Genomic DNA, 15,068 nt, shown 5'->3' with positions numbered 1-15,068 from the left:
AGCATTACATATACCAGTGAACACTAATTTAAACTTTTATTGTTGAGAGCACTTACTAGATGCCTATTTCAGTGAAGTTGGAGCATTTTTCAGGGATCTGTCATGTAGGTTTTCTTGGGTATCGTTACCTGTAGAAAAGATCAGTGTCTAATTTCAGAAGATATCTGGAACTTTAAAAGACTCATTGGATGGTACTTTAAGACTTCTGTAGGTAACAAGAAAGAACAGTTTTGCCAAACATTCAGATTCACATACAATATTTATATTTTGCAGAGAAACACTAGCCATTGTTATTTTGAACTTTTAAGTCTATTAAAACTCCTTCTCCAAACTTCCTTAATCGGCACTCAGTTTTCATTGAATTTTTAATATTTTTTTAATGCTTAAAAAAGGAAATGTGTATTGCTTGACAATTAAGATGTTTTTACTTTATAGCCTAATATGTCTGTGTTGTGTTGAAGGAACATTGTTCGAATACTCATTTCACTTCTTTCCATATTATGGTACTTGACCTTATTGTATTGAGGCCTGTCTTTGAGTAAACTGTGAGTTAGAAAAGAAGGTTGCTGTTTATTTCACAGATTTGGTAGTCTGTTGGTTCCCTGAGAATGTTCCTTTATTAATTTTCATCTTAGCTTATTCATAGTAGCAATGGCTTGCTTTATTTCTTCTAACAACAAAAAAAAGGCAAACGAGGTATGTCAGATGGATTCTTTTGGGACATATTTCTTCTGTAGCTTTATGAAGTTTTGAAGAAAATTGTTTCATTACTACTTGTGTTATTATTCTCTTTTTGCACCAAAGATAAAAGTGAATGAAGCAGAAGAAAAGTACAAAGCCATACAAGACAAGCTGATAACAGTAAGTGAAGAAGCACAAGTCCTGCATCCTCAGTGTATTTCTTTGAAGGCTGATGTGCAGGCAAAAAGAAAAGCAGTTAATGAAACAGAGGTAGGCAAAAAGAACTTTCGAAGTTCATACCAATTTAAAAGCTTTAATCTTGTCCACGCTTTACTCGTATGTACTTCTACATCTGTGTCTATGCTTCCTGAATCCATAGTGCAGTTCAAAAGAGGTGCAATTTCCTGCCTGCCTTGCAAGTAATTTCGTTTTCAGGAGCCATGGGGTTTATATCTTTACACAGGTGTTAAGCTTATGTCAACATAAATATGATTCAAATTAAGTGTGTTATTCTTTTTTCACATTCTTGAAATTTGAATGATGTTTGTCTGTTTTGATGCAGTTCAGTATTTATTTACTCAAAAATGTAGTTCTCTTTGAAATGATTTCTTGCTTCTATTGATTAAACTACTGTATCCCATTTCCTTCACAGGTACTTTATAATCGTTTCAAAACTGAGTTAAAACGGCTGGGAAAAGATGATGAACAGCTATGTAAACGAATTGAAGAACTGAAAAGCAGGTAAATACAGATGCAGTGATTATGGTGTATGTTTATTAAAATATAGGTATGCAGGGAGTGACCTCTTCTGATGAGAAAATCTGCAGTAACAGAAAATATTTATTTAAAATTTAGAGGGTCCAGTTACATATTTAAATATTTCTGATCCTGCTTACATACCAGTTGTTTGACTGGAAGGTGATGAGGTATTTGGGCAGAAAAAGTTTTTCTTTATTGTTGAAGATAATATAAATGTTCTAGCTTCTATGGTGTTGCAAAACAAGTATACCTTAAACTAAATGTAATGGGAATGTAACTGGGCGAGAGTTATGTGTGATTACAAATAAAAACAAAAAACAAACTGTTTATGCTTTGTAGGTCTTGTAAATGCACAGAATCTTAAATGTAATTTTCTGATGCATAAATCTTTTGTGTGAAACAGTGTCACTTAGAAATTATCAGTGTGGTTTTAAAATACTGACTTACAATCTTTTCTAGTGCTAATCAGTTTTCGGAGCCTGAAAAATTGGAAAGACAAAGGAAAATCACACACTTAAGGGAACAGTTGAAGGCATTCCATGATGAAGAAACAATGATTGGTCAACAGATGGATCAGTTTCAGCAGGCTATATATAAGTGTAAGGAAGAATGTGCTAGAGTTAAGTAAGTTAAGCTTTTTGAATGTAATTGTTTTCCTTTCTTTCAAGTTCTAAGAGATACTTTCTTGTACCTCCATTCCCTGAGGTATTAGGCTTCAAGTTTTAGTTGTTTTTTTTCCCTCTAGTTTATTTTAAGACTTGCTAAACTGTTGTCTTTGGTACAACATGACTTAATTGAGAAACTTTTGGAAAATTAAGAAAAGTGTTGTGTCATTAAAGGTGAAAAACATTACTAATTTAAAGCCTGATACAAATCCATACTGTCAGTTTAATGCCCTTCTTTCTTCCTCCCACCATCTGTCCCTTATTCTTTTATCATCCTATGGGCAAACTATGCTTTAAATTTTTCCATGTTGTTTAATACCCTAGTAAATCCTGATGTCATGTTACAAGACATACAACACCACATAAGGAAATAAATAAACTTTAGAGGTAATTATTTTATGTGTAGTTAAAGGTAAATTTATAGAGACTTTGGAGCGCGAGGTTCAAATACCAACTTAGCCCATACTCGAGCTAAAAAAAGCACTCTTTGGCTTTGATGTGGAAACCTGGGCTTGAACAATGTTACCAGAGGGGATTATGGTGATCTTGTCATTTATTGTCTTAAGAGATTTGAGAATTGTTGCTTATTGCACTTGATGCAAAGACTTTAAACATCTTTTATCAATTACTGTAACCAATAGTTACTTTGTTCTGTTGAAGACCTTTACAGAAGATAGTGAAATTGAAGCATATGGTTAGAAATAAAATAAACTTACTATAGACTGTTAGGAAGAAAAAAGTCTTTTAAAACTCTTGCAAATAGTAATTTTCTTTCTTGCTTTTTTTTCTTATGTTTCTTGAAACTGTAAAAATATTGTTGTATGTGTGTAGCTAGCTGTACATTGAAATATTGAGGTCCTGATACACTGTCCCATTATTACTTGAAAAATGAGACTATAATTATTTTAATCAAATTAAGGCTTCATAAGCTGTTGCTGCTGAGAAAAATTCTATTCTCTTAGGAGAGAAGGCTGTGATGTGAAACAAGCACTGGATGCCAAGCAGAAACAGCTGAGAGAGCTGAATGATAGTAAAACAAATACCTTGAAAAGATACGGACCACATATGCCAGCATTTCTTGAAGCAGTTGAAGCAGCCTATAGGCAAGGGCGGTTTAAACACAAACCTGTTGGACCTATAGGTAAGAATGGCTGCTGAAAAAGACATTTTTCCTCATGAGTTTCATTGCATAGTTGCTAATGTAAGAAGTGAACTAGAGAAACTATTTGTACTTTAAGCAGGTTCAGGTATGTCTTTTTTTTCTGTACTTTCTGGACTAAACATTTTATCCTGGTAGGTTATCTTTTGCTTCTGTCCTTTTTGTCACATGAACTAGCTAACATCTACTGGTTTTCCTCATTTTCCAGCTGTGTGTGTTTGAGGTATTTTATATAGTTACAATGGCAAACTTTCAGTGCACCCCTCTGACTCACCTGCACTCTCTAAGCATCAGACTACTGTGCTTTGGCTGCTTGTTCCTTGGTGGATAGCACTGTCCAGCTCTCGAACAGAATTTGTTCAAAATGTCCAGTGGTTGACTAGTAGGCTTGTCAAACTTAATGCTTTGCATGGAGCAACTCGGACAGAACCAATTGAGATTTTCTTGGGAAGTGGTTTCAAGTATGTTTTTTTGACCAGCTCTGACAGTGACTGCCATGTTCAGTTTGTGAATGGGAGTAATGCTTCAGCATATTTTGGATGTGAGTGTAAAGGCCAAGTACTTAAGTACTTGGCATTGACTGCAGGGTAAGAACATGCAAACACGTGTTCTACTGAAGGCAGCTGATACAATAGCAATCTTCGTGTGTGTTTAACTTGCAACATAGTTGTTCCTCTGCTTTCACCTTAAAGCATTAAATTGTTGACAAGCAATCTTTGCCTTGAGATACTACTGCTGACCTTCCATGAAAATTGGTACCTTAATGGAAGGTAGAAGTGATCTGTCAAGGATCTTGGAAGAAAATGTAGGCTTCCGAGCATGTATAGAGAAATGATATGTCTGTGTTCTCAGGGTAGCTTGCCTGCTGTGGGGTTCTCTCTCTTTTAGTTAACTTGTTAATTTTTTTTTTCTTACAAGAAAAGTTTATTTTAGTCTCTTTTAAAAAAACCCACAAACATAACAAAACAAAAACCTTGAGTGGTAAAAATGCACTATTGGATGTTTTTTTATGGAACACAGCTCCTAAAGCCTTGTCTCTTCTATCTTTATTTAGGTGCTTTCATTCATCCAAAAGATGCTGAACTGACCTTGGCTATTGAATCTTGTTTAAAGACCCTAGTTCAGGCATTTTGCTGTGACAGTCATAGTGATGAAAGAAATCTTCAGCTACTGATGTCAAAATATTATCCACGTGGATTTAGACCTCAAATAATTGTAAATAAATTTCAGAATGAAGTTTATGATGTTAGGCAGAGGTAAGTTGTTTTGAATTTTTTTGCTTAGCTGTGATGGTTCAGATTATTATTAGTTGAAAATAACTGTAGTTTTGTGGGGTTTTTTGTTTAAAGAATCTCATGTGAGTTTTATTAACGATCGTTTTTCTTATTTTCTTCAGAGGAACTCATCATCCAGAATTCCCAACAGTTCTCTCAGCACTGGAAATAGATAATGCAGTGGTTGCCAACTGTTTGATTGATGTGAGGGGTATAGAAAAGATCCTGCTGATTAAAGTAAGGCTCTAGGTTCCCTATTCATCTTTAAAGAAAAAAGTTTTCTCTTTGTGTGTAGGCTATACAATACATTCACTGATGGTGTCTGTAATGGACAAAAGAGGTAGAGAAAGATATTTTTTGGGGGGGTTGTTTTTTTTTTATCTTACCCGCTGAAGAGAGGTGGCCCTGATGACTCAGCAGACCTCGACTGTATCAGTTACCAGTGTTACAAAGGTAACCACTGGAGGGTTCCCAGTAAGGCCTTCTTGGCATTCAATAAACTGTCAGCGTCCACTTCAAACACTGTTTTCTGTCATGGACAAGACAGAGTAAACTGACAGTCCATAGTGAATTTAGATACTGGCATTTATTTAAGAATCAGTAAGGTCAGAACTTTTATTTCCACATACTCTTTTCCCTGCCCCTCAACTCTGCCTTCATAGGTCTCAGCTTCTGTCCCCAGTAGGAAGGTCGCAGCTGGTCAGGGAACGTCAGGCAGAAAATATTACTGGTTCCTGCTGTGCAGCTGCTCACAGATACCAGTTTGGGCTATTACTGGCCAAAGTCCCAGGGCATTCCCTTGGATTAGTCCCTAAAGATCTCTTCCTATGTGTATCCAGGGTCTTCCCTGGTTGATTCTGGGATGTTCACCACCACCTTTCTGGGTGTCGAAGTAGTCTGGCTTCCCAGTCTTAATAGTCCATGTGTATGTGGTCATCAGCCTCCTAAAGGCTGTCTTTGTCTCGTGTCTCTTAATTAATAGATGGATTCAGGATGTGTCAGTTTCATGAGGTCCGGCTGTTACCAAGATTTGCAGCCAGCTCCTACCAGTTGTACCTAGCTTGTGCTTGAGAGTTGAAAAGTTCCCTTTCAGATATTCAGCCACCCACTCTTATATGACATTATCAGCTGCCTGTTAGCATTCACAGCTGAATTTATTTTTTGCCTACCACAATCACCACAGCTTCTTTGGACTCTGCAGTCTTAAAGCATTTGAGATGAGAGAGTGCAAAGAATTGTGCTTGTGGATAGTCTGATAAAATAAAGAAATAGCAATGATCAGTTATTAAGTAGGGTTTGAATGAGGTGACTGGTGACTGGCAACTGGTGCTGAATTAGGATTTACATGCTATGTTGGTAACGATCTATTTTTATTCACCATGAAAACATGATAGTGAACTGTTTTCTGCCACCATATGATTTCTGATCTTAATTGATTTTTTTTTTAAAATTTTCTGTTACTACTGAAGATAAGAGGTCCTGCAGATAAGTTTACAGGTAAAGTGTTCAGAGATAAAGATAAGATTTACATATTTTTATTTTAAAAAGTATTCTACAAGCAGCAGAACTGATGATGCTGACTCTTTTTTTGATTTTGTTTTTCTCTAAAACAACTTGTCCCAGTTTTCCCGTTGACGTTCCTACTGGAAAAGAGGTGGTTTATGCTGTCTAGTGCAAAGCTGACTGTTTATCAAGCATGGCTGTTACTGAATGGGATATGTAACAGCTGAACTTTCTAGGCTTTTCTTATGGCAGGAACGCTAGTTTTGTTCTTCCCTGTCTGCCTTATACTAACTACTGATTTTCATAACGTTATTATCTCGAAGCCCTACTTGAGCACTTCCAACTGAATCTGAAAGAAGTTGTACAGCTACTATGTGGGAGAAATGGTAGTTCTGAATGGATAACATGATTGCCTTGGACAAAGGCACTTGTGACCATTTAGTCTGGCATTGGCAATGTTCTTTTTTACCAGTCTGTTTCCCCAAACTCTAATTGAATATTGTTCAGTGTACTTGACAGCTTGCTTTGGAAGATTGTTTATCGTATGTGTGTTTCTTTTTGGTAGTTAAACAAAAGGTCACTACGTACAGGTATGTTTAATCATTTTAATTTTTTTTTTTTCCCCCATGGCAAATTATGACAGATTGATTAGTGTACGGAACTTAAAATGCAGGTAAATTTGTAATGGTTTAGCTGCCAATTTCTTTTATTCTAAGAGGGTGGTTTTTGAGAACATAAGTGTTGTATTCACCTAAGAAAAGCAGATTCTTGACATTTTAGATCTTGTTTTTCTACGCTCTTCTATTACTGTATTTCTTATTTTTCATTAGGAATTGGAATTATTTCTTGGTGACAGCTTCTAGACTTTTAAAATTGATATCTTTAATTATGATTGCTTTTCTATTGGTATGATAAGGCCATTTTATTTTTCAGAGCAGCAGTAAAGCTCGTGAAGTAATGCAGTTTAATCGGCCCCCGAAAAATTGTAGAGAGGCTTTTACTGCTGAAGGTGATCATGTATTTGAAAAACGGTATTACTCTTCTAATTACATCAGACCCAGGTTCCTAAGCCAAGATGTTGAAGCAGAAATAAGGTTAGCATCTTGTAATGTTGTACCTATAAAAACTGCACTTGTTGATGTGAAGAGTGGAATTGCGTATTTGTACACTGCTATCCAGTCTCTCCATTTTCTTCCTGAGATTCATGATTCACTTCTGGGAATTCTGGAAAAACTTTTAATTTCAGTGCCTTTCTGTGGTAGGTACAAACCCGAGTTGTAGCTAGATGTCTTTCAGTTTGTGGCATGTAAACCTTGCCGAGCCAGTAGGGATTTGCTGGGCTGAATATTCCAGGAAATCTAGTTACTTACCTTTTTGTTTTACACTTGCTGAAAAAGAGTATGAAGTCAAAACCGTTTCTGTATAAACCTAATACCTGAACAGCGGTATCCCAGTTTACTGCAAAGGAAACCTGAATAGTCAAACCAAAGTTACATTGGCATGTGTAGTCCTACTGGTTGCAAACATTGCATCTGTGTTTTTTCAGGCTTTTGACTTCATTTATGGCAGGTATCTCTGATAAACTTGACTTCTCCATCCCTCCATTTTATTTTTGATATCTTTTTTTCTGCTTACTTTCAAAATGGTAGTTTAAAAAGCCAAAGATAATTCAAAGATTATACTTGAATGTCACTAAGCAAACTGGTGACAATAGAATACTTTTGAGGATCAGATTATATTACAGACGTATTATGTAATATTTTAATTTTAGTATTAATAGCTGATAGTGTAGACTGAATGTTAACTTCTCAGTTTACAGAAACAGATTTTTAAATGTGTTATACTGACATGAGCAAAGTGCTGTTATAATGAACTTCACTCAAAAATTATCTTAACTTTCAAAGTGTTACAGGCATTTCATTACCGATATTGCTGTGGGGAATGATGTAGGCCAGTTAAAAAGGAAAAATGCCCTCCTCTGTTGCCTCCCACTTCACAACTTAGCCTAAAGCAATGACACATTTATCTGGAATAGCATACGTCATTTATTAAACACAGATTCTGGGATCGGACTTAATCAGTCAATTTCATGCATCTATAACAAAAGTTGATTTAAACACTTGTGTTAAGATATTTATATTTTTTTAAACTGTAATATTAGTAAAGCTTCCCCTTTCTTTTGCAGTGGTAAAAGACACTATCAAAGTTTTGCCATCGATGAATAGTAATAAAAAAATCTTTGTTTTGTATTTCAAATAAGTTTACCACAGACTGAAAGATTTAATTACGGAAATCTCTGGACGTGACCTCCTTTGTAGAAGGAAAAGTGTTGAGACTACATAAAATACTTTCTTCAGATCTCTGTTAATGTATTTTCTCTCTGACTAGAGCTGTTTTGTCCTAGTCAAAGTATTTCTTTCCTTTAAGATGCAGTAGTGTTTTTAGCAGTAACACCACTGTTTAGTTCAAACATTTGGCCTGTTAGAGAAAATCGGTAAGAGAGGTTATGGTGGTTCAAATTACATAAATGTTTTATCTGCTAGGCATTGAACTAGGACCATCAAGCAGCTATCAGCTGGTTATTAACTCTGAGTTCTGCTGTAGACTTTTGGTGCTTCTTTATTGATCATCAAAACAGTCCAATACTAAACAAAATTAAGGTATTTTTTTTCTAGGGGAGTGCATTTTTACCCTTTGTCTTGTCATGCATTTAATTTTTATTTGTGTATTTCCTTGTGTGTGTAATAAGTAATATCTCAATACTACTTTGTTTATAAAGTCACTTGGAGAAAGAAATTGAAAAAAAAAAGGCACAATTGACAGCATCTCAGCAGCGTTTATATTCCATTGAAGATGAGATTAGGCAGAATGAAGATCATCTTCATGGTCATAGACGACACCAAAAAGAACTACAGGTAAAAAGTACACTATTGGTTTTCAGAAAATGATCTGTCTTTCCCTACTTCATTTTGACTTCTGCAGTATATTTTGAGTGGATGATAGTTTTTGATGTTTTTCCTTACTTTTGTATTTGCTTTCGTGTTGTTCACCTTCATCGTTTAGGACAGAATGGTAGAGACCACATCAGTCCTAGCATATGCTGTTGTTTCTGTATGGGGGTTTTTGGTGGTTGTTTTTTCCCCCTCTTGTGCTAAATCTCACAAATTTCTGTTACTTTTTTTGCCACAAATAGGAAGTTGCAATATTTGATGCACATTTCCTGCTTCCCCTTCCTTTATTTCTGTTAGGCCTTGCCTTTTCATTCCTAGAATCCTGTTTCTCTTCATTATCTTCATATATATTGCTGACTCGTTTTAATATGCTGAATGTTTCACCTTCAAGTGTTCCTAACTTTAATATCTTTATAAACTATTGTACAACTATTAGGCTTCTTTCTTTCCTTTCCAGTACTTCTAGGTAGGATATGTATTTGTGGTGGTAAATGTTGTTACAGTTACGCAGAGTAAGATAATACATGCTATATAAGGTTATATTCAGTAAATTACAAATAAGAACTGGCAAAAAAACCTGGCATGTGGACTCAAATTGATAAAGATAAATATTTGAAGGAAAAATAAAATACATTTTTTTTCAATTGTCATGTTGAATGGAAATTTAATAATAATAATTTAAAGTGTATCTGACTTTCAGAACAAGTTATATCTTACAAAAATGGATTTCATAGGTAAGTGGGAAGAGTTCTGTCTAGGCACTAATGAAACTAGAAGATGCTTTCTGTGTCAACTTAAATGAACAAATGTAAACTTTTCTCTCTAGGTAAGCTTAAGAACATTTTCTTTCTTTTTCTTTTCAGAAAAAAATAGGAAAAACAAATGCAGAAATAGCAGATCTTGAAAATGTGCAAGAATACCACTCAATGGACATACATATATTAGTAAGAACAGTTTATCAAATTATGTCTAATAAGGATACGAAATAATGTTTGCAGTGTTTTGAAATGAGCAAATACTGTAGATTTTCAACTAGTGTACAAGTTCAGTAGTGAAGAACACTTTATAGGATGTCTGTGATCATGGCAATAGCATAATTCTATTTTTCTGGTGAGGTTTTGGTTAGTTTTTCTTTCCTTGTTTTTCTTTTTTCTAACCAGTAGCACTGCAGCTTTATGGAAGGCAAAGTGGTGGTGTAAAGGGATATTCTGTGCATTTTCTTTTTTTAGTTCCAGACCCGCAATGCTGTAAAACACTGGTAATAAATAATATCTCTGTAGGTAACGCTGTAGGTTTGGGGGTCAGAAGTGTCGTCATCAAAGCATAGGTGAAGGCCGCTCTCGAGCATAATTATTGTCACAGCACTGCTGCTCTACCCTGAACCAGAGTTTTCTTGCTTTGCTTCTAGCTTTGTTGTACGGAAGTTTTACAGTTCATGTATCACCCTAAGGAAGTATGTTGATTCAAGGTTTCTATCATTATCCGTGTGTTCTTAAAATGTGCACATAGTAGTTTAAGAACAGAAAGAAAAGTTCGATAATCTATTGTGATTTGTATGTTGGTGGCCATGAATTTCAGCTGTTACTCTGTAACAAGCTAATGTATAGATGGACAAGAATTCAATTCTGAGAATCATGCTGATGTTAATAATAATACTACAGTTATTTCATTTAAATTCCACGTCAGTTTTCCCACTACTTTATCGAAATCAACAAGAGGCTAAGTTGTGCAGATTTTTTTTAATTTTTGGGGTTTTTTTTGTCACTTCTGATTTTGGCAGAAGCTCACGTTTTTTTAGTAGTCTGACTTTTAATGTGTGCACACATGTGCATGTAAGTAAACGTTTCAAAATTAACTCAAAAAGTAAGGGATCGGTACAGATTCTGTAAACTCTTGGAGGGTTTCTCATTTTCTATATAATCTAGTTCTGTTGGTTTTAAAAAAAAAAAGTATATTCTTTGTCCTTTTGGTGAGATGGAAAAATAGTCTGTTACTTTTTTACTGGAGAATATCTTTCTGTTTAAAAATTATTGAAGGCTTACTTATTCAACATCAGCATTTTTACCATCACCTTCTGATAATGGTCTTAAACAGCTGGTAGACTTACATATTTGCTTCACCTTATTCCTTTCTTGGATTTTTGTTGTTTTTCTGTTTTCTGTGCTTTCTGACTGCTACTATGAATTAATTGCTGTTCTTCCACTTGGTATTTGTCTTTCATTGCTACCTTGATTTCACAATTGTTTGATTGTGAAGGAGAATCTTAAGTAATGCAAAGTTGCATTTACATATTTTTCCCAGGTTTTGGAATATTTGTCATCTTGAGTCAGAAAGTATGTATGATAATTCATTAGAAATGGTATAATTTTGTAGGAAACAGTGGCGATCCACTTACTCTTCCTGTATTCCTTTCTATAATGGATGTATATACTCTGCCACAGATCTGGTGGGAACTTACCTTGTTCTTTTGTTGAAAAAAAAATTACCATAGTAAAATACTAGTGTGGCTAAGTCTTCACAAAACCCTAGCCCCTTTAGTATTTTCATCACAATTCCCAAATAAAGTCCCCTTAATTTTCAGTCAGATAACTGGGAAATTCCACTTTTTATTTTGCAGTTTGATTTAGTGGTCTCCTACAAGATCTGTCAGTCTCTTCTTCTGGGCTTTAGTGACAACTACGTTGAGCTGCTCATACTCTTTTTAGAGTTACAGAGTATTGCATGTAACGTTGCACCCTGCTAGTGGTAATAAACCAAAAAATCTTGTACAATAATTTGCAAATGTGTATCTCTTTTTATTATTCTTCATTTTAATATATTTTGACAGAAAGATGAAGCTAAAGAAAATAAGAGTAAGATGGAATCTGTAAAAAAAGACATGCAGCAGCAAAGCAAAAAAATGGAAGAACTGAAAAATATTCTGCAGGTAGCTGAAAAAAAACTTGAAGAAATGAGAGAAAAAATTAATCAAGTAGAAGAAATTGCTGGTCCAATTAAGGTAGCAAAATTTTTATATTGTATTTTTAATTCTTTTCCTTTGTGTGACAAGGAGGTGGTGATGTTAAAAGGAGGTGGGAGAAGAGATTGTGATGCTTCCTGATACATTTAAGATCTACCTATGAAAATGGAAATAGAGCGTTCCATCTGGAGCATGTCAAGAAATAAGCTTGGCAATATTTTGACGGTGATGTCAATTATGAAGTGTAGTTGCTATAGTGTTTTGTGTTTAAAGAGTTTGTTTCCAGTTATTTTTAGTCATGGACTGAAAAAGAAGGAAAAATTGTTTCCTTGACTTTCTTTCTAGTCCATCACATTTGTTGTTTTGGCTTGTCTGTTTCTGATAAGGGTCGGCTAAGAGTGTTCGTAACTGTTCAGTTTTCAAAACAGCATTTGAAGTTCTGTCTAAAGTGGTTGTTATTCTGTAAAGTTGCATAATCACGGAACGTACCGATACGTAACTTTAATTATTCAGGACTACAGAAGACATCTGAAAATCACAGAGAAGTAGCAAGACTTAAGATAAATAGCAGAGTGGTGACTTGCAAAATTTGATACTGGCAAATGGAAAGCCGTCGCATGTTGTCAAGAATTAATGGTTTGAAAATGGAAAACAGAAATAAGAGACCAGCATGTTTACAGTATTGTAAACTTGTAGAAGGATGGAATGAGGAAAAACTTAGACTGCTGTAGGATTCTCTTCTGAGCCTCACTCAAATTGTATATTGCTATGTAGTCAGCCCAAACTAAAAAAACAAAAGCAAACAAAAAGGTGAAGGAAACAGGTACATTATATTTATGAGTTGTTTTCTGTTTCTGATGTGGAAATGCTGAAGATAATGTTCTCATTCCTTACACAGTGGTTCTTTTTAAATAGAACAGATTTATTCACAATATTAAAACATTATTGCTTGTTACTAAGAGGACTAAATGCAATAGAGGGCAACTCTTAAATGTCTGAAAGGCTTTTAGGTTAGATGTACTGCTGTGTTCTACAGTTGTTTAATGAACTGCTGACATACAGCAAGTTGTGGCTTTAAGGTAGGATTAGAAAAAGGCAAGAGCATCCGTTATTATTGGTGATGGTTGTTTTTCTTGTTTCTTGTTCTGGTGTTTTGGGGTGTTTTTGTTGGTTTTGTTTAGTTTGGGGTTATTTATTTTTGCTTTTTAAGATAATCCATCTAATTGACAGGTATTAGGAAGAAAATTGTCTTCTGATTTATATCATTCTTTATACCTCTGCTTCTCTGGAAAGATATGATACCACTTCAACTGTATCAACACTCTAAGTATCATAGAAGTTGCTGTAGTCTATATCATATTATAGATAATAGCACGGCACTGAATTTTCAGGCAGAAATGCAGTTCTGGCTGAGGTCACTCTGGCTAGAATGTAGTGTAAAAAGTGTAGGTTTTGGAGGTTTAGGAGAAAGGATGGCTTTCTTCTGAAGGATGGGATTAAAACGTCTCCTCAAGGTACTATTCCTAAAAACTTTACAACCATATTATGTCCTTGTCAAAATTAAGTATAGACTTTCTGGTAAGTTGCTTTTAAAGCTCCTGAACTTTAGAAATAGTCTTACTGAAAGCAAAACCAATTAGGCAGTGTTAACAACAACATAATTTTGGGTGGTAAGTCAGTAAACATTAGCGATATGCTTAGGGATCTACCTCAAAGAGCTCACATCTCAAGTTATTTCAAACAGGATGAATTAAACCAAGCTGACTCAGAACTGGAAAACAGTAAACGCTGTTTGCAGCACTATGAAGACAAGCAGAAAGAACACCTGGTTTGCATTAAAAGACACAAGGAATTACTAGCTGCCAAAGAAAAGGAATTAGAGGTAGGTGTGGGGGTTTTTTTTCTTTTTTTTTCGGGTCACATGATCATGATCTTTCTGATACTTAATAATAAATCATTCCACTTGTACAACATACAGATCCTATTGATACTGAACTGCACCAAGTATTTGCTTAGCTATGTAAATCAAGTAAAAGTAATTTTGTATAAAGAATCAAGGACTGGTTTTGTCTGGCAGAGTACAGTTTCTGTTTTGACAGATATGTTAGGGGTTATCCATCTAGGACTTTCTTCTGTATTTTGCAATGAAAATATTAAATTACTTATTCAGTTTAACTTAAACCACAAATTTTAAGATTAATACTGCTTTGGTTTTTTGGATACTGGGATTTTCCTTGTACAGACCTCATACCTGATCTTTTGAGGACTTACCTAATCAAGCTTTATTAACTAACTCTAAAGTCACATCCGCTAAGACTTTTGGAAGACCGTCCTATTTAAATATGGTGAATTTGGTTCCTTATTTGTGTTAGCTAAATGACTGTGAACATAGTAAAGATCTTGGATACAGTTCTTAGCACTGAAATAACTACTTGCCTACAAACATCAGTAAAATTGTTAATGATAACTAGGTTTGTTGTGATAAGTACACAAAGAACAATACAAAAATATTGTTCTTGCATGGAGACCTTGTTTTTCCATAGCACAAAAGATTTGTTGTGAAGGCTAAACAGATTTTTTTTAAAAAAGTAACAATTAATTGAATTTCAAACATTACTTTAGGAAAAAGTGGCACAAGCTAGGCAAATCTATTCAGAACGCATAGAGGTCAACAGAACTGTTAAGAGTCTTGATGTGGAAATGATTCGCTTGAGAGAGAGGATAAATTTGGAAAGTGCTCGCCATGGAAACAGAGAAGAAATAATAAAGTAAGTCATCTTTAATGTCTGAAGTAGTTCAGGTAGGATGGAGAAGATAGGGTGCTTTTAGTACTTAAACCATGTATGAAGGTATGGAAACATGCCGTGCCGATTGCTCAGTCAACCAGTACTGAACAGGATTAGGAGTCTTGAAATACCCTCTAGTGATTTTAGACAGTACCTGTACTATATCTATGAAGCTACCTCTAATCATGTCACCTTCTAGTGTTTAGAATATCCCAATTACAACTATGTGGTGTGAACGTAACTTGTTCTGTAATGAAGAACTAACGGAGAAGTTAAGCAATTACACTGCAGTCAAAGCCTCAGGTGTTTCAAGAAATTGCTCACCTTGGAT

The 15,068-nt window shown here is 34.9% G+C and overlaps 1 protein-coding gene across 4 annotated transcripts in view; it reads left to right on the top strand.

Moving 5' to 3' along the window:
- SMC6 (structural maintenance of chromosomes 6) overlaps window positions 1-15,068 on the top strand; it is a 35,969-nt gene that overhangs the window by 13,897 nt on the left and 7,004 nt on the right. For all 4 annotated transcript variants that reach the window (XR_013928195.1, XM_080387955.1, XM_080387956.1 and 1 more), the window contains 12 exons: window positions 805-951; window positions 1,334-1,422; window positions 1,900-2,064; window positions 3,068-3,246; window positions 4,319-4,520; window positions 4,661-4,775; window positions 6,975-7,135; window positions 8,821-8,956; window positions 9,856-9,936; window positions 11,820-11,990; window positions 13,696-13,833; window positions 14,574-14,719. Coding sequence is in view for 3 of the 4 variants with exons in the window: in XM_080387955.1 (XP_080244081.1) it covers window positions 805-951; window positions 1,334-1,422; window positions 1,900-2,064; window positions 3,068-3,246; window positions 4,319-4,520; window positions 4,661-4,775; window positions 6,975-7,135; window positions 8,821-8,956; window positions 9,856-9,936; window positions 11,820-11,990; window positions 13,696-13,833; window positions 14,574-14,719 (1,730 nt within the window). In the remaining variant the exon portion in view is untranslated. The remainder of the gene's footprint in view (window positions 1-804; window positions 952-1,333; window positions 1,423-1,899; window positions 2,065-3,067; window positions 3,247-4,318; window positions 4,521-4,660; window positions 4,776-6,974; window positions 7,136-8,820; window positions 8,957-9,855; window positions 9,937-11,819; window positions 11,991-13,695; window positions 13,834-14,573; window positions 14,720-15,068) is intronic.

This window comes from Falco punctatus, assembly GCF_963210335.1.
Source record: "Falco punctatus genome assembly, chromosome: 5".
NCBI classification, from domain to species: domain Eukaryota; kingdom Metazoa; phylum Chordata; class Aves; order Falconiformes; family Falconidae; genus Falco; species Falco punctatus.
Note: the sequence above shows the minus strand (reverse complement) of the source record. Positions and strands in the feature narration are given on the sequence as shown.